At 40.1% G+C, this 20,067-nt stretch overlaps 1 protein-coding gene across 1 annotated transcript in view; it reads right to left on the bottom strand.

Moving 5' to 3' along the window:
* The window catches only part of PRKAA1 (protein kinase AMP-activated catalytic subunit alpha 1), a 32,828-nt gene that overhangs the window by 3,673 nt on the left and 9,088 nt on the right, over positions 1–20,067 (bottom strand). Inside the window, exons 3-8 of the mRNA XM_040579421.1 lie at positions 19,772–19,865; positions 17,966–18,110; positions 16,083–16,170; positions 14,990–15,214; positions 3,694–4,180; positions 3,198–3,324 (exon numbers count right to left, since the gene is read on the bottom strand). Of these exons, the coding sequence (XP_040435355.1) occupies positions 3,198–3,324; positions 3,694–4,180; positions 14,990–15,214; positions 16,083–16,170; positions 17,966–18,110; positions 19,772–19,865 (1,166 nt within the window). The remainder of the gene's footprint in view (positions 1–3,197; positions 3,325–3,693; positions 4,181–14,989; positions 15,215–16,082; positions 16,171–17,965; positions 18,111–19,771; positions 19,866–20,067) is intronic.

The following is a 20,067-nucleotide window of genomic DNA, read 5'->3' as shown; positions in this document are numbered from 1 at the left end:
TTCACTTCTGGAAGTTTTTCCCCATAGTATGTTGCACATTTTGGCTGCAGCAGCTGCAGTTTACCATCAGTATGAGGAGGAAACACTTTCATCTTAGAAGTAATGTTTTGCTGAAGTATCTCTGTTCTTACTTTAAGTCCTGAACATGAGTTTGACGCCCACATGGCACCAGAAAAATTATTTCCAGGAGAAATTAGTGAAAAGGCAGTCTCTCTTGTGTTCACATCAAAGCTACTTTAAATTACAGCTTGGTAAGAGGGAACAGAGAACAGTTAACTGTGGTGGAGAGAAAGTCAAGTCAAATCAGCCCCACTGTTGGAAGACAAATGGCAAATCCATGCCCTGGGGACAAATCCTGCCCTCAAGAGTTGAAGCCAGGACTGCAGTAGGCTGCCCTCCCCCCCAGCTGCATGGCTCTAAACTGTCATCTCCCCTCCAACAGTGTTGTCGATTTGTTAAAGAGTTGAGATCAATTGATTTTATTGGTTTGATTATCTGATTTTATAGAGTTATTTTATAGAATAGAAATATAGGAAGATAAAAATGTATGTTGAAGAAAGTTATGATTATTTAGTAAAAGGAGCTGTGAGACCCTTTGTACATTTTGTACTAAGGCCAGAAGAATGGGTTGGAATCGTTGTTGAAGCTTAAGTAATAATTTAGGGTTTGAAAGGTTTCTTTGTATCTAACTAGTCTTCTGTATATAGAAAGTATATTGAGATGTCAGAATGTAGGATTAATGGGAACTGGGGAGAGTCGACTGGAACAGCTTGTAGTTACCTGCCAAGAAATCGTGAACTTTAGTAAAAGGTAATTCCGGCAGGGGGAGATCGCGACCACCGACTCATATACCACCTACCCAAATCGTACCCCAGACCCATTTCTGGACCTTTCTAAGCTTTATTGTGCAGAATCGGATATGGGAGGAGAATATGTTAATGATTTTTGGGAAATGTTATGATTATGCATGAATACTTAATGAATATGTATGATAAGTATTATATATGGTGTTTGATTTTGAGACCTGGCGTGCGTTGATCGTGAGAGGACTCGCTCACGCACCCGGCCGTTAATAAAGAAGTGTCTGCTTATCTACATCTCATTGGTGTCGATAAGTTCTTCATTCCGAGATTTCGGTAACAACAGGGATGACATTTATCCTATACTGCAGTATGTCTGTTACAGATTTGTTATAAGTTAGAATTAACCACATTTGATTTTATAGAAACACATTTGATTTTATGGAGTTATTTTAATAGGAATATAGTTTTAGTGGAATTCATGTTTGCATAGCAACCAACAGCTACTATGAAATCCTCTGTACAGCCCCATACCAAGGCTGAAGGGATTGGTCAGAATCACCTAGTAAGAATGTTTAGAACTTAGATAACAGACTTAAGATTAAAGATGATTTTTTATATGTAACCTAGGAGAATGTACTAAAACGTCAAAATGTAGAATTAATGGGAACTGGGGACAGTCGAGTGAAGCAACTCATAGTTACCTGCCAAGAAACAGTTACCTTAAGTAAAAAGTAATTCCGGCAGGGGGAGATCAAAACCACCGACTCATGTACCACCTCATTTCCAGACCTTTCTAACCTTTACTGCGCAGAATCGGATATGGGAGGGCAGTATGTTAATGATTTTTGGGAAATACTATGTTTATGCATGAATACTTAATGAATATGTATGAATGAGTTCTATATAAGGTACATTATTTTGAAACTTGGTGTGCGTTGATCGTGAGAGGACTCACTCACGCACCCAGCCGTCGATAAAGAAGTGTCTGCTTATCTACATCACATTGGTGCTGATAAATTCTTTATTCCAAGATTTAGGTGACAGGTCAGTACAGGAAATTGACTGTTAGTCCCCTGTATCACATACCCCTGGATCCAAGCAAGCACCTGTATTGCTGGAAGGAATGAGGAAAGAACTGCACTGCTTTAGCCACCCTACACTGCAATCCAGCCACTCCAGTAAATCCTTTTTCCATGTCACATTTTTTCCTAGGCATGTCATCTACACCACTGGCTGTGGGCAATTCTGCTTTAATCTACTATGCCCATCAACAAGCACCATGGCCAGTCTGTATTAGCTCCTCCATTTTCAGAAAGGTACCCAACTGGGATATGTATGCTGTGCTACTGTCACTATAAAATCCATCCTTCTACAGGGTAGACCAACTGCTTTCAAGACTTCAGCTACTGCAAGCATACAACTCCTATCTCAAATTTTGTCTACTACTATCATTGGTGGGTTGACTGCCTGGCAGCTAATACCTCAGCACAGCAGGGAAGGAAACTGGAAAGGCAAAAGTGAGGAAACTCATGGACAGAAATAAAGATAGTTTAATAGAAGGAAGAAAGAAAAGGGGGTGTGTGTGTGAAATGGATGCAAAGGCAACCACCCACCACCTCTCCACAGCAGACCAATGCCCAGCCAGTCTCAAGTCTACCCTCCCCAAAGGCCCATCCCCTCAGTTTCTTTGCTAAACATTATATGGCTAGAATACCCCTTTAGCCAATTTGGCTCAGCTGTCCAGGCTGCATTCCCTCCAAACTTCCTGCTCATCCCTGGCCCACTCATTGGGTGTAACAGACTGGGGAAAAAAAGACTAGATACTATGCAAGAACGGCTCAGCAACAGCCAGAACACTGGTGTAATCAACAATTTTAGTCACAGATCCAACACGCAGCACCATATGGGCTGCTGTGAAGAAAATTAACTCCATCTCAGCCAGACTCAGTACAGCAGTGAACAGTCCAAGTCAAATTTAAATGCCTAGATGCCAAGTTTTATCTTCACTAGGAAGTGTTTTTTACATGCTTACTTAAGAACTAAATCAATGTTTAAATTTGGGAGTGAGGCTCCAAGGACAGTTTAGGATGATCCAAATCTCAGCTCTCACAAACCTGTCCCCTTTTGCACTTAGTGGTGTTAGTGCTCGTGCAGACAGAAAATGGAGCAGCTCAGGAGTTGATAGAGCTAAAAATCTGTTATTTAAAGAATGAAACAGCTAACCATCTGATCACAGGAAACTTGACCAGGAAGGAATAAAGAAACACTAATACAGATCTTGATCAGCTTAAACTTAAGGGCAACAATTCACTTCTAAACAAGAAAATTAAGACATTTGCATTTAGAATGATTTGATGTACAACTCCATTAACTTATGTTAATGTCTTCACATACCATCAATGCTACGAAAATCCAGTAAGTACGTCCTGCTATCCACCTGATACAACTGTAGACTCATTTTGGAATATGCACTTGTTACTGGATTCTTCCTTCGAACACGTAGATAGTATGGATTTACAACCTAGTACAAAAGATCTGAGTTAGTTACCAGAACTGCTTGAAAAGCACTGCATATTTTTTTCTGCCAATTCAACTCACTGGTATTATCAAGTGATTTCAGGCTTACCTGTTAAGAGTTGTGGGGGTTTTTAGCCAACAGAAAAACATTCCTATAGCCCCATTAGAAAAGTTAGACATGGTAGCAAAACTTTTTTTCCTATCAGCATGACTAGCTTCCCCCCAAACCCTTTTTGCATGGCAACCACAAACAGTCTGCACCGGTACATGACATTTTCCAGCACAGAACATGGTTTGAGACTTCCAGGCTGTGTAACTACACAGCTCAAACAAATCTGCTGTTGGTCTGCTGTAGAGATCCTTTATTTTTTACCTTCCATTCATAATCCAGTTGTTTAATTGCTCGACAAACTTCAGCCATGATATCATTTGGTCGACTCTGACTCCTTATTCCCAAATGCCACTTCGCTCTTCTTACACCTTGGTGTTTCGATTTCTGTGGATTCAGCTCATCAAGAGTATGGCGGGGACGGGGTGCTTCAGCTACTAAAAACGGCACTCTCTCGGGATGAGGGCGAGACAGATGGTGATCATCAAGAAAAGAATCTGGTGGGCTGGTAGCCAAGTAGAAGTCTTTGGCCTCATTCATTATTCTTCTATTATCTATAATGAGGTGGTAAGCAACTGCTAAAGGGTCCTGGTGATTTCGGCTGTACAGACAACTTAACACTTCCTCTTCAGTGCATTCAAATTTCTCACACACTTCTTTTAAGGCTTCATCATCAATCATGGTAGAACTATATGAGGGGTCTTCAGGAAACAAGTATTTTGGAAGGTCCTGCTTAAACCATTCATGTTCCCTAGATTTAAAAATAGAGTCAGTGTTACATGTGTAAACCAAACCTCTTCAATATTAAATGTTTCATTTTTTTTTAATCTGTACAACAATCACAGTTGTCAGTCCAAGTCCCTTCTGTGCAGCAGACAAAACAGTACATAAAAAAAGTAACCATTACCTTCACAAGGTTTTGCTAGATGTTTTGCAGGTGACAAAAAAAATCTTTCTGTAACTTTTTCAGCTACCTGCACTCCAGAAATCTGTGTAACTCAGCTTTTTATATAAATGGTATACTTTTTACTTCCACTATGTTAGTTCTGAGATCCTTTCAACTGAAATTCTTACACTACCCATTTTAGCTGTCCATCCTCAAGTACATACATAATACAATTAAGAAATGTTGAGGTGAACAATTTTTTGGTAGATGTCTGGACACAGATTTTTGAACACTGAAGTCACATGCTCCCCATCCCCAACAAGCTGCTTATCTTTTCATTCAAAACACCCCTAGCTGTTGTTCAAGACTTAAAAGGGTTGAGGGAAGCTATAGAGGGGTCAACCTGGACCTCTTCACTATGGTACCCAACAGCTGATATTTGTAAGAGAGAAAAGGAAGGATACAGAAAGTGATATGGAGAAATAGTGTGAAATGGGGACAATGGACATAGATTGTGATTGTATATGTCTGCTCAAGGAATGTGGGTATGGTGACTGGTCAGGGTGCGGTGTCTGGTCACACAGCCACACAGCTCTGAGGAGACAACTACAGTTTTGAGGGGATGCCTGCCCCTCTTCCTCTAACAAAGGGGAGATGGGGAGACGCCTGCCCTTCTTCCTCTAACAAAGGGGCTATTTAAAAAAGAATGAGAAAAGGATGAGAGATATTCCAATGCTATCTAGAGGGAGGGAGTGCTAAGTCTCCTTGCTGGAGAAGATGGGATGGTCACAAGAACATGAATCACCTACAAACCTGCAAGACCACCACATTCCAGGAAACGGACTGATAAGCTAATTAACATACGAAGCGGGGTTTAGGTAACGAATATATATAGGCGTTAATTGAATATTCATTTGTTTCATTGTATAAATGTGGGATGGTTCGTCACTTTGGGTATGCACGCTTGTGGAGGAGCGATCCCCCGTGCATCTGCGCGCAATAAACATACCTACTTTATAACTTTCGAGTTATAGAGTCTAATTCCGCACGTCAGTTTTGGCGAGCCAGGCAGGAGGATTTCTGCTCGGCCGAGGGACCAGCTGCGGAGCGGACGCTCCCAGACGCGCCCCGGGAGATCTCCTCAGAGGAGCCTCCTCTTCTCAGCTGTTCCCCCGGGAGCAGAAGAGAACCCCTGGATCCACGGATAAAACGGTATGTTTAGAAATGGGGCGGCTGGTGAGACGCACGGAGACGTCCGGCGTGCAGCGTAGTCCCCAGGAGGAAAGGTACCTTGGGAGGGGGTTTGCTGACCAAGGGGTGGCCGCTAGCGATCTTGAGGGCAGATCGAGCAAACCCGAGGTTACTGCCATTCCTAAAAGCCTGGAGGCCTCGTGACGGAAAGCGGGGGGTGGGACGGAATAAGGTGGAATCTCACAGGAACAAGAGGGACCTCACAGCAAAAGTAAAAGGGAAACTTCTGCGTAGGAAAAAAAAAAGGGAAAAAAAAAAAAAAAAGAAAAAGGGGGAAGCTAAAAACTTCCTTGAGGTTGTCTTAAGAATTGGGGAATTCCTAGAATGTAACAACTGAAATAGCGCTCTGTGTCTTGTTTGTTCTATGTGTTGTCTTGTTACATGTTCAAAACTTGGAGTTATGAAATGTATGTTGAAAAATAATAATATTCTGGTAATTCGTGGCAAATAGCGGAAAACTTAAAACTCTGCTTAAGACCAGGAAAAATTGTTTTTTTGTTTGTTTTTTGGCGATTGTTCATTGAAATGCATACTTTGTGAACTGTTTGTGTTCCTAAAAGTTGTATGTAAGTGCACGGTACCGTATAATATACTGCTTGTGTGCCTGAGGGTTGCACGGAGAGTGTGAATGGTGTGATTCAGATGCGCATTTTGATTTTACGTGTATAGCTTAATTATTTTGACTGAGTGTGAGTGCAAGAGTGCTTGAGACAGGCGTTTGAGTGCAAAATGAGTAAGAAGCTCTACCTGCGTTTCTGACCTTGGGTGGCTAAGGCGGCCGGAGAAAAACAAAGTAATTAAAATTGCAAAATGGGAAATGGAAGGAGTAAGCCCTGTGAAAAATCGCCCTTGGGTTGTATATTAAAACATTGGAGTGATATCGTAGGACAGGGTGGCACCGAAAATAGAAGGAAATTGATTAAATATTGTAATCAGTGGTGGCCTTTGTATAAATTGGAGTGATGCAAAATGGTCTCAGGAGGGAGGAACGTTAGATTATAACACTCTCCTGCGATTAATGTTTTTTCTGAGAAGAGAGGGAAAATGGGACGAAGTATCATATGCAGACATGTTCTTCGTCCTCCAGGACAAACCCGAGTGGCAAAAGGACTGTGGATTAGTACCCCCTCCGGATCCTATGGTACTAGCACTAGAAAGAGTGCGAGATTAACATCACCTGATCTTTGATTATGGCTCTAGAAAAGGATAGGAAAAAAACTGAGACCTAAACTGGAAAGATGTTCTTGTTGAAATTTTTGTGTTAAAAAGCTCAGGTTGCGGTTCCTTCTGTGGAACAACCAGAATGAAACACGTTTTAAGATAAAAACTTGTACTGATGTATGTAAAACCTGAGGCAGGTGTGTGTGTAGAATCAAAGACCTTGTGAAAGTGTTAAAGTATTGGGGTGAGTTTGTACAAACCCCCGTACCCCCTCGAAGGTGTGACTGAATCATGCTGGGATGCATGGCAGGATGTTTTCTGTTTGCCTGCAAAGGCACAATAAATAAGAACACAGACTTAAAGCAACAAGGAGCAGATTCGCATTCAGGGTAAGAAAGAGTTAAAACAGAAGTGCTGTTGCAGAGGCAGGCTTGTGTAACCTGCAGAGCAGGAAGAGCATCTCCTGCCCCGAACCCTTCTGATGGTGAGGAGGAGGGGGTTGCTGTTGCTGACAATTGAGCAGAAGGACCTGACAATGTCACCCCAATTGCTGCAGCATTTGCAGTACAACAGGACCGGTAACGGCCCCTTTAGGGCAGGGAATGGGTATGAGGTGGAATTTTAGTGAATACAAAACCAACTTATTTGTTAAACTTCAGTAAAAAGAAAATAATAAAAAATTGTTACAGTTGTGGGAGCTGCTGGCCACCAGGAAAACATCCTGAAACCTTTAAAGTACAAACTAAAAAATCAAATAAGAATGCCAAATTCACAAAAAATCTTTGTTGGGATGAGATTTATTAGAACATCTAGACATTTAAAAAAGGAGAAATGAAGCCAAAAGTTTAAAATGATCAAGTGATTGAAATCTTGAGCTTATCTTTAATTCAACAGAAAAGTGGAAAAGAGGACCTCCCTGAAGTAAAAGAAATCTTTAACGAGGTAAATCCGGAAATAAATTCCAGGTAAGGCAAAGAAAATGCTTTGCCTGTTACAGTAAAAATGATAAGGGAAGGCCTGCCTAGTTCAGGTAAAACAATATCCCTTGGTCAGCAGGGCTGTGGGGGGTATGGGCATAAAAACTAAGATAAAATACACTCTGTAGTAGTTCTACTAATGTAAATCTGTGTGTTTTGCCATGACAGTGACTTATTATGGGATGTGCAGATGAAACTGCATTGACAACGAAGTACAAGGAATAAGGTTGGTCAGGTGCCTCCTACCATAGTCAAGGGCAAGACTGGGTGTGCCTCTGTGTTTGCCACCAAGAAGAATCTTGAGCTCCGCTGTTGGCTGCAATGCAGTAGGCGTTGAGCGGTGGGAACATATGCCATGCCAGACCTTGATGTGAGGAATGGCCCACTCTGAGGCACGGATTTGGAAATTGGAACCCGCCTGGCCAACCATGAGGCCAGACAAGTAACAGAGGAGGTAGGAAAGGAGGAATTATCCTTAATACCAGACGATAAAATCCAAACTGTAAGTACAGATCAGGAGCCAAACTATTCTAAAAGAAAACTTAAAGAGAATTCAGGACATGAATGATAAAATTAAGTAAGTGGACTTATTTAAGGGATGGTCATATAGTGGTACCATCTAATTTAATATGGACCACAGCCCTATTATTAATAAGACGCATTGGGGAGCTGATGCTTTATATAAAAGTCTAAATCAGAAATTGATAGGGCAAAACTTGTATACTGTAATAAAACAGGTGACTCAGCAATGTGAAATGTGTTTATGCAATAATCCCAATAAAGCAAATAAAATAAAAGTAGGGAACATTAGTAGAGGAAATGTTCCAGGGCAACACTGGCAGATCAATTTCTCGGAACTTCCTTGAAAAGGGGGGTATCGATATTTATTGGTACTAACAGATACCTTTTCAGGTTGGCCAGAAGCCTTCCCATGCAGAACTGCTAAAGCCCGGGAAGTGACCAAAATACTGCTCCAAGAGATAATACCTAGGTTTGGAGTTCCAGCGGTAATGTCCTCGAATAGAGGACCACATTTTGTGTCCAAAATAGTGCAACAGATCAGCCACCATCTAGGAATAGATTGGCAATTACATACCCCATACCGACAACAATCGAGTGGCCAGGTGGAAAAGATGAATCATCTAATCAAACAACAGATTGTCAAGTTAGGTCAAGAAACAAATCTAACTCGGCCCCAGTCTTTGCCATTAGCTCTTACACAAATTCGAACTAGACCAAGAGCAAAAGAGGGTCTTAGCCCATTTGAAATTTTATATGGACGACCCTATGGGGTACAAAAGGGGACATCTTCACAGATTGGTGAAGAAACAATGACTTCCTATATGGTGGCACTAAACAAACAATTAATAAGAATTGAGAAGCATGTGATGGGAACACGCAGTAGGGGTCTGGATGGACCTGTTCACGATATACGACCAGGGAACTATGTATACGTTAAGTGTTTTACAGATAAAACCCTGGAACCACAGTGGACCAGACCTTTTCAAGTCCTACTCACCACCTACACTGCAATCAAGGTTGAGGGACAGAATTCTTGGATTCACCATACCCGGATCAAGAAAGCCCCTGCAACTTCGTGGAAAGTAACCCCAAATAAAAAAGAACTGAAACTTAAATTTACTTGGACAAATGGGAACAATGTGGGTGGCAAGCAAGTGAACCTGAGCGGTTGTGGATCCACCATATGGGAAGGGCACCACAACAAACAATATAGAACAAAAGAGTCTGGGACTGAGCCAGTGGCCAGTCTTGCCCAATTTGTTATCAGTAAGCCCCAACTCAAACAAAGATATTTTTGATCAAAATAGATTTTATATGTATATATGAGGAACGTTTAGATTCTTAAAATGATCAATAGTGGGTTTAAACCATTTGTGGTTTTTTTGTACCCTCTCTCTTGCCTACAACCAAGAGCCTGATAACTGGCCTTGGAATCATGCCCAGAAAAAACACACTGGAATAATGGGAAAGGTGGACTCAAAGACGAAACTAGCTATGGTGTTTTTTTCTGAAAATGAGCTGTACCAAAGGAATCAATGGGATCGGGAGGATGTAAACAAAGTCGACCGATTATGGGGAAAATTAGGAGATAGGATAAAAGTAGGGTGTCAAACATATAATGAAAAAGATAACACCAAGATTTCAGGAGACACCCTGATTAATGTCAGAAAGGTAGATAAGGAATTTACCCTTCTAAATACAACCATGTGCTTTAATTCACGGGAATGTTGGCACAATTTTACCTTAACCGAGCCCATCTTTATAATATGCCTAGGAAAATATCCTTTTGAACATAGAACATGGGCCAGAAAGATAGGCGACAAGTGGCAAACAGTAGATTTAGAATCTTGTATTATGCGAGAACAGCAAGGCTTCCTCTGTGAAAGCAATACTATAATGGCTCAGGATACTTGTTTAGATACAGATCTGAAAATATGTCATTTCGAGGCCCAACCAAATGCAAACTTGAAAACAGTAATTATATATGCAGGGAAGGAATGTGCATGTTTGAGAACTAAGTGTAACACAATAACTGTAGATGGGGAGGTAAAGGAGACTGCACAATATTCAAATTACTGTATCTGTAATTTTACATCTAACTTTACCCTATCACAGATGATAATTCCTACCCCCATAGGACTAAATATAAGCAGTATAAAAGAACTATTAAAACATGCAGATTTACAACGTATACTGGAAGAAACCAAAGAAAAGGGACACGAAACTCTTCTTATGATCCATCATGATGTAGAGGGGATCAAGAAAGTTTTAAAAAAGGTAGAACAGGATGGAAACCATAATTGGTGGGATACTCTCTTTGGCTGGTCACCTTCTGCAACAGGAATTCTTAACACTATGGTACACCCCATTATGATCTTATTGATCAGTTTAGGAATTTCCTTAATACTAACCATTATGTTATATTTGTGGGTTTGGAGAATGTTTAAAAGGGTAACACTTATGTATGATGCTTTATATCATTCGGGAAGACTGCTTAAGTAAAAGAATTTACTTGGTTTGATAGAAAAGGGGGGATTAATATGGAGAAATAGTGTGAAATGGGGACAATGGACATCGATTGTGATTGTATATGTCTGCTCAAGGAATGTGGGTATGGTGACTGGTCATGGGTGCGGTGTCTGGTCACATAGGCACACAGCTCTGAGGAGACAACTACAGTTTTGAGGGGATGCCTGTCCTTCTTCCTCTAACAAAGGGGCTATTTAAGAAAGAATGAGAAAAGGATGAGAGATATTCCAATGCTATCTAGAGGGAGGGAGTGCTAAGTCTTCTTGCTGGAGAAGATGGGATGGTCACAAGAACATGAATCACCTACAAACCTGCAAGACCACCACATTCCAGGAAACAGACTGATAAGCTAATTAACATACAAAGCACGGTTTAGGTAACGAATATGTATAGGCGTTAATTGAATATTCATTTGTTTCATTGTATAAATGTGGGATGGTTCGTCATTTCGGGTATGCACGCTTGTGGAGGAGCGATCCCCCGTGCATCTGCGCACAATAAACATACCTACTTTATAACTTTTGAGATAGAGTCTAATTCCACACGTCAAAAGAAGCAAATACTGACCAGGAAAAATGATTGTTTTGTGTGCCTAAACTAAGCCGCTTAACTAGCCAAAGGATACAGCATGATGCTAATCTTGAAAGCGTTCTAGGCTGTAGGATAAAGATGGCTACAGGTTTAAGAGCAGTTATATGGATGTCATGGTTTAACCCCAGACAGCAACTACATACCACACAACTGCTCATTCAATTCACCCCAGTAGGATGTTGAGGAAAATCAGAAGTGAGAAAGAAACTTGTGGGTTTTTCCATAGCCAAGACACAGGCCTGTATGAAGGAAGCAAGATTCTCTTTGAACTCTCAGTTTGCTGGCCAGCCCATCCACAATTGCTGCCTCTATGTCTGTCCAGCTTATCACCAGGGTGTTGGCATATGACATCAGTGCCCTTTGTACAAACTATAGCAACATGGACCATGTGCACCAGATTTCATCCATGTCTTGAGATACCTGGCTGTCATTCAGGTCACTACAGATCACCCCCATGATTACCAGTTCCCTCAGACACTGGATACTTCCCTCAGTCGTGGTCCCTTTGCTTAGAGAATATGAAAGATCTTCCTTGAAGAGATAGCTGTCCTTGACCCTCTCCAGGAGTCACCTCCTAAGATTGAGGACTCCCCTTTTACAATGCATTTATCAATGGCCTTATCTCTAGCGAGGAATTCCAGCTGCTGGGCTTCCTTAGCTGCTAATTCTTGACTACTGGTCCCAGTATCTCAGCATCAGAGTAACTGAGAATTTGCTTTCCTAGTTGAGGTCCGAAATTTTTTCCTTAACTTGCAGCTCACTCAGGCATAGGGATCGAGTGTTTTCTGTCTGCTCTGCTGCAGAACAGGCTGCCTCTTCTGATTCTCTCTCCTGCTCCTCTTAGGAGAAGCTTTTTCATCCCTTATAAAATGAGTTGACTTCCACTTTGAGTGTTTCTTTTTAATTATAGGAGCAACTTACACAGTTGAAGGCTGTGTCTCTGGCCTAGTCACAGCCTGTTGGTGTATTTTCAGATCCAAAGGCCCTCTCTTTTCCTCGAGAGTGCTTAATAGTGTTCAGTAGGCACAGGCCAGGCTCCAGCACAGTGCAGTGACTCTTTGGAATAGCCAGGGCATCTTTTTCAAATATTGTATCACTTCATCAGGACCCCACTTGTTTGTGTGTGAAGTCCCAGACTATTGGAGGTGACAAACTTTCTAGGTATCTGCCCACATTCTCCCAAATGCCTTGCCATCCTTAACCACACTGCTGTCAGGCCTCATGATATTCCTAAATAGCTTGTTAACCTCAGAAAAAGCTCAATCAATATTCTTAAGAAATACCAGTAGAAGTATTTTGATTACCAAAGGGTGTTCAAGACACTGAAGAGCTATTCTATCAAGGGATAAAACATTACAGAAGGTGGTGAAGATGCCATTCTGTATTTCCTCCACAAAAAAAACTGTCTTGAACAAAGGAGTGTAGTTAATTGTCCCTATGAGATGGTACCCAAGGTACAGTAACAGCTTCAGTACAGACCCCGACTACCAGATTAAGCTAAAGCACTCCATTTTAGTAACAACTCTCCCAAGCAAAACATTACTAAAGCACTACAGAGCGCAGGAAACTGCAAAAGCCAAAAACCAGTCTTTAACACATACAGCAAAAAAAGGGAACATGGCACAGATCAGATAATACTAGTATTGAGAACAGATAAATCAATATTGTGAGCAGCAACTGTTAACAGGTAATAATTCTAAATTCTATCTAATATGCTGTGGTCAAATCTGTTATCAAACCCTTCGAGCCTCACATTGGGCACCAAAAAGGCCTGTTACCATTTAACACCAGCCAGCAATTAAGCACCACACAGCCACTCACTCACTCCTCCCCAGTGGAATAAGGGGCAGAATAGGAAGAGTAAAAGTGAGAAAAACATGGGTTGAGATAAGTTTGAAAATTAGAAAGCATTTTTTAAAAAAAGTTTGTAAGGAGAAGAAAAAAAACAGAGGGAAAATAAAACCCAAGACAGACAAGTGGTGCAAACTACAGCAATTGCTCACCAATTGACTGATGCCCTGCCATCAGCATGACCATGAGCAGCAGCCTACCTCGCCAACCTCCCTCCCAGTTTTATTGCTGAGTGAGCGTAATGCCATATGGCATGGAATCCCTTTGGTCAGTTGGGGTCAGCTGTCCCAGCCATATCCCATCCCAACTTCTCGTGCAACCCCAGCCTACTTGTTGGTGGGGTGGCGTGAGGAACAGAAAAGGCCTTGACACTGTGTAAGCAATTCTCAGAAGTAACAAGCATCCACGTGTTATCAACACTGTTCCGAGCGCAAATCCAGAACACAGCCCTATACAAGCTACTATGAAGAAAACAAATGCTATCCCAGGCAAAATCAGTACGATGGACCAAGCTCTAGTCAGTGTGAGCCTAAGAACATGTCTCAGCACAAATGAGTTGAGTAAAACTGACTTTCATCAGAAGCAACCAATTAATTCAGAAGCAGAAAAAGCTTCTCCTGTACCACTAGAAAGCACATACCTAGCTGGATGACCGAACCCAGAGGAATATTTTGTTACCATTCATGGCAGTGGGCCTCTCCCCTTGCATGTACACATGCACCTCCCTAGAAGAATTAGGGTATTTAATCCAGCTCAGTTTGTCCTTCAAACTATAAGGTGACATGTCTTATGGCTAATAGAACAGAACTGTTTAGGATTCAAAAACCAACCATGCTCTGTAACCAACTTTTTTCAACATCTTTTTCACACCACTACTCTTCCAGACGTACTTGATTGACTAAGTTCCTATCCACGATGGTTTACAATGCTTAGTTCTCACAGTGCTCCTATTTCTGCAAGGAAGTACTTTCCATGGTAGTAAAGTAGCAAGAGATGAGTGTACCACTGGCTTTGTCCTACTGAAAGAACATGAACACTGCAGACTTACTACCTTAGTAAAAATGCTTCTTTTATGGTTTTAAGTTAGGAAGTGTATCAGAGCTCTCTCCTTAGAGCTTCTTATAAAGGAAGCAGGAAAACATAACTAAGCTGCTATGTAATGTAATGTCTATCAGCTACCAATTTTTTATTTTTTTTAATTCAACCCACTGCACACTTGTCAAAGCAGTCACCTTCTCCAGAATCTCTCTCCTCTTTGAATCTGGAGCCTACAATGGCTATCTGTACCTATAAACTTTAACTTACCAGTATTCAATGCAGTAACTATTGCTTATACGTAAATTCATGCTAAGGTTTTGAAGCTAGAAAGTCTTATTTTGCACATGGAATATTCAGTCTTAACAGATGATTCTTCGAGTTCGAAGAATTACAAATAAAAGCAGTAGTTAGATTAAGGAGCCATAACTTCCTTTCAGACATTCACGGTACAGAATAGTGGGGTTTAACAGCAATGAATTTTTTTGCCCAGAGAAGTCAATACATTGTATTTTTTGCAAACTGTTCTACCATTAAACAGCTTTGCTGTAACAGTCTTAAACCAACAGTTTCTCAGAATTGCTATATGTCATGTATATCATTTGTTCTACTGTGACCTCCAACAGAAACTTCATTGGCCACTGGAAATCATCTCAGTCTATAAAACATGGACAAGCTATATGAACAATAGTTCTGTGTATCTGCACTGAGATTATCATTCCAGCATCTTGTGATCAGACACCAGTTAGTGTTTTACCTGATGTCTCTGATTGTTGCTCTCTTCATTGGATCGACTTGCAGCATGTGCTTCAAAAGACTAATTACAGATGGATTCAGGTACTGAGGGGTATAAAAGATACCATCACATATCTTCTTAAAAAGGGTTGGCACGTGATCATCATCAAATGGAAGCGTTCCACATAACAAAGCATAGAGAATAACCCCACTGCTCCAAATATCTACTTCTGGACCTGCATATAATCTGGGAAAGAGTTAGCCATTAGAAATTTGCATTTAATACATTTAAGTTTATATTTATTTCCTCTACTTTCTTACATTCTATCACAATAACTAAAAGCATATACACTTAGGACAACTAATCTGCAAGTACTATACCATTTCATTTGTATGCCGTGCATCCTCCTTCTTTAAATATATAAGATACAAGCATGTAGTAGTTTTCTCCTCTACTGTATACCAATAATCTACAAATGCAATTTAAGGCAATGGCAAACTGAAATAAATTCGCAACTACTAAGAAAGCTCATGTCATACATTGTTACCACTGTTATAATGGAACCTGTGCAACACCATCTATCCTCCAAATCCGGGAGGCTGAAAAGTTTGACTAGTCCATATAGAAGAACTTGTCACATGAATAAAAAAGACATTTGGCTTCCAGTCAGGAGAGGCAGCATTAGGGTGGGTAACAAAGCAGCAGATTTGACAATCATAAGATTCCAAAAAAGGCAAAGTTACCTTATGATTAAGCATCTACCCTGCAGCAGTTATTTTCCTACTACTCAACTTCACACCAGACTTCTGCCTGTAATTCTAGCCATACCTCTACTTCCAAGATCCCAGCTGTAAGTGAGATTTTAAACCAGTTCAGGCCCACTGTACATACTGGATTTGGGGCATTAGAAATGACCTCCACCTTACAGGAGGTATTGCAAAAGTAGGTCACAGAAGCCTTAAGTACTCATGAAAAATTATCAAGACAATTAAAAGTTCAGCCCACAGTTTCTTAGCATCAAGCTTGTCAACTGAAGTAGCTTTACAGCCTTTAGAATCAAGCAGCAAAATGGATGAAATACATGCACACATGCATCCGATATTAAAGAAACTACCTTCCTGAAATTACTTCTGGTGCAGCATAGTTAGGGGAACCACAGCTTGTTCTTAAAAATTCTCCATCTGACATCATATTTGATAGACCTGAAAGTATATAAAAGTAACTACTAAAAATTCAGACAGCAAAAATATTTCACACTGCATATTCCACTTAGAGCAAACAACTAGTAATTCAAATAGGAAAATTAACATATTTATCTCAGTAAAGAAATAACATTGTTTGGAATTACTGATTTTTTTTATATAAGTGTGCTACATAATCTTTCATTTAGTTTACCAGATGAGTAACACCAATCCATTATTGCACATGACCTAGAAAAATTTGAGAACACATTCATTCCAAGACAAAAAAAAACAGTCTGATCTGGATGACACAGGCATGACAGAACACAGTTGCTCTAAGGGAGATGGAGCAGCACAGCCAGATACAATTTTGGTCATTAACAAGAAAATCTTAAAAACCACATTTACTTCGAAATGCAAAAGTGGAAGATGATACCAGAGAATTGCCTAAAAATCTTTAAAGAGGTTATACAGATTAAGGAGACTGAGGAGTACATATGACTTCACCACAATTTAGACATCCACACTGCTCAGCTGGTTCCTGAATCACTGCATTTCAGTAGTTTGGTTTTAGATATTCCATTAGCAATTACTGAAGTGTACTTTAGAACTAAGCCATCTTCATTCACCAGCCCTCAGTACAGACTAATATTAGTAAAGAACTACCACTTAAAGAATAGCCGTGGATAATATGTTCTAGCTTCCTCAGTGCTGCATGATCAAGACTACCGTAAGCCAGAGAACTCCGTCTCAGAGATGGAATTATGCCCTTTTATGGGAGAAAGGGAAGGGAGTGGGAGATGAAAGAGTACAGCTTGGTTAGCTTTCATATTCTAATACACAAAAGCTTTTATTAAGCTCTTATATATTAATACACTAGTCACAACTAACTGACCATTACAGCTTTGCTGATAAACTTAAGTTACAGGAATACATTTCTATAAGTTACTGTACTTTATTTCTTTACCACATAAGCAGTTTCAGCCTAAGTATTCTGTATGCACAAGAAATCAATACGATTCCCAGTGCTCACATACTGCAACACCATACTTACAAAATATACTGAAAATACTCAGCATTACCTTAACACCTTTCCTCAAAGACCTCGAAGTGATTTACAAGGGCAGGTATTATCCACTATAAGAGATATATCATGATGATGTAGCAGTATGGATACCTTACTATGCTTATATGGTTTTCCTGATTCACATAGTTCCAAGAACTAGCTCCCAGTCTTCTTAGCAGCTGTTCACAGCTAGTATAAACAATTAAGCTTTCTAACTAGGCAGCTATATAGCAAAAAAAGCATGATTTGCAAGATTAACTGCTCTTACTTTATTTTTTACACTTTATTCCCAATTTCTCAATCACATATTTAGAGTTTTTGAAGTGAATTTAGAGTAGTTTAATAGGACTAGTGTATTCTACTATAGCAATGTAGTTCTTAAATATGATCAATTGCCCTTGCACTGTACTTCCAAGAGAGCTATGCATCTACATTTTACAGATGGTGAAACAGGCAATAGGAGTAAATTTTGAAGTAGAAAGGTCAGGAGCTAAACCTATTTAGCATTTCAGAGAAAACTGTTACACAAAACCAAACAAATCCGTTCACAATTTCACCCAGTTACCAAAAAAATACCTAAAAAAAGTTTGAGAGGAAAACATTTTGCTTTACATTCATTCTCTTCAGGTTTTTGTATTGTGTCCCACCAACAGGTTATTCAAGTGTATACTTTTAATTAAATATTTTCCGTAGTAATTAACAGGATCTAAACACCAGAAATGCAATCAGATATAACACAGCAACGCTTACCGAAGTCAGCTATCTTCGCATTCATGTGTGCATCAAGCAGCACATTTTCAGGCTTCAGATCTCTATGCACCACCATATGCCTGTGGCAGTAATCCACACCAGAAAGGATTTGCTGGAACAGACGTCTACTTTCCTTCTCATCAAGCTAAGACAGACAAAGGTTTTAAACAATTACGAAACAGTGGAAGATAACTTTGTTTTCATTCATATTAAAGAAAATTCTCCCATGACCTGAAGTTATCATTTATCATTTTTATACTTTTTACAGCAGATTATCAGAACTTGTAACAGAAAGCTTCATAGCTTACACCATTTTGTTAGTACTATAGCTCTAAAATGACTACAACACACCCACAGACTCAAAGCCACTGAAATTTTGTAATGCTTTTGAAATTGGTTAGACAGATGTTACATACTAAGTAACTAGAAACACTAGCACCCAAGTATTAACTTTGTCTTACCGTAGTATCAACAAACTTCCGCATCTAAGCACAGCGTAAGACTTAAGTAGACAAGCTGCAAACATGCAGCACAGAAGTGATACATTTTAGATGCTATTTATGCCAGTAGCAGCTAGTCCCAAACAGCAGGCTTAACTGGGCATTTCCTACCAACCTGTGCCTAACCCAAAAATTACAGTTTGTTTTAACAACTAATTAAAAGCATCCTGGCTATCTAGATGGTTTGTCAGAAGTGACTTCAAGAGCTTTCACAGCAGCTATTCCACTAGTAGAAGAGGGTAATAAGGGCACAATGGTAGCTTTGCAGTAATGGGTTATAATGAGGAAATAGTTTACAGCCACTTCAGCTGGATACATATCCATCCAGTCTATACCCAGTTACTGTAAATTAACATACCAGTAATCACTAGAGGAAAAATGCCATGACCAAGTCATACATAAGGATCTGAAATACGTTAACATATTACAATTTTTACTTTCAGAAGAGGTAGTCAAAGTATATTTTAATTGCTAACAGGAAAATGAATGCTGAATACATAAAAACAAACATTTAACAGAGTGTGACTGGTACCCCCTGCTCATGTGGTTAGCATAACTAGTGCCATTTTATAAGGCAAGTAGTGATTCTGTGACTAAGCAAGTCACATATTCATGCCCCTTCCCTCATTATCAGGCCCTGAAGGTCTTGTGAACCAAGCAGACAAACCAAAGGGATTTCTTACCATCCCTACCGGCCTCAAGACTCGTGAGCACCAGGCTTGATTAAGCCCTTCCTTACCAGCCTTGAAGGTCCCAGGCATCCAGCCAGCGCCAACGCCATCACAGAACAGAGAAGTGTAACTGCACCCAGAGCACTGTCCATACAAATCACACTGTTACAAGTCCAAAGTGGGAAACCTGGACCACAACTGCTGCTAGGCAGTGAGACCCATGACATGTGGCGGCCAGGGACAACACCATCTGTTGCTTCCTCCAGGGGCTGAGTGGGCAGCTCATTCTTTCATATGATTTTTCATGTCTAGACTGTGATTGTTATATTGATACTGCAAACCACATATGCAGAGTGTCTAGGTGATTAGAAATGACAGGTTGTACTATAAACTCTATGATGTGACTTACAAATTGTACTACATTGATTCTGCTTGTAGAAATCCTGTGCCACTCTAATCATAAATTCTGTCTACACTAATAATACCATGTTAAGTAAAGCTTTAATTATACCATCCTGCCCAAGGCTCCAAAAGAAAAACCTGTCTGTCCCCTCAGTGTCAGGTGACACAGGAATGCTGCAAAAGCAGTAACAGAACACAAGTCACTTATTTGTAGAGTTGGACTGCTTCCTTACCCTTCCATTTTTACAGATATAATCAAACAGTTCTCCTCCTGAAACATATTCCATCACCATGAAAATATCAGTTGGTGTACTGATGACCTGGTACCTGATAAAAGAAGATACCTGTTAGACTACACAGTAAAAGATGCTAGTTACATTGAGTTAAAACTAAAGTTGTGCAGAAGAGTCAGATAAAAGTATTCTTTAAAGTTTTTTTTCAGCCAATTTACAGCTACTGAAATGACAATACTTTTCAGAAGCTATCTCCTCTCCTTTGACTATGTGATGTTATCATTGCCAAGGCTAGC

Source organism: Falco naumanni, chromosome Z, assembly GCF_017639655.2.
Source record: "Falco naumanni isolate bFalNau1 chromosome Z, bFalNau1.pat, whole genome shotgun sequence".
NCBI classification, from domain to species: Eukaryota; Metazoa; Chordata; class Aves; order Falconiformes; family Falconidae; genus Falco; species Falco naumanni.
The sequence above is the reverse complement of the archived record's forward strand: the minus strand, read 5'-3'. Positions and strand labels throughout refer to the sequence as shown.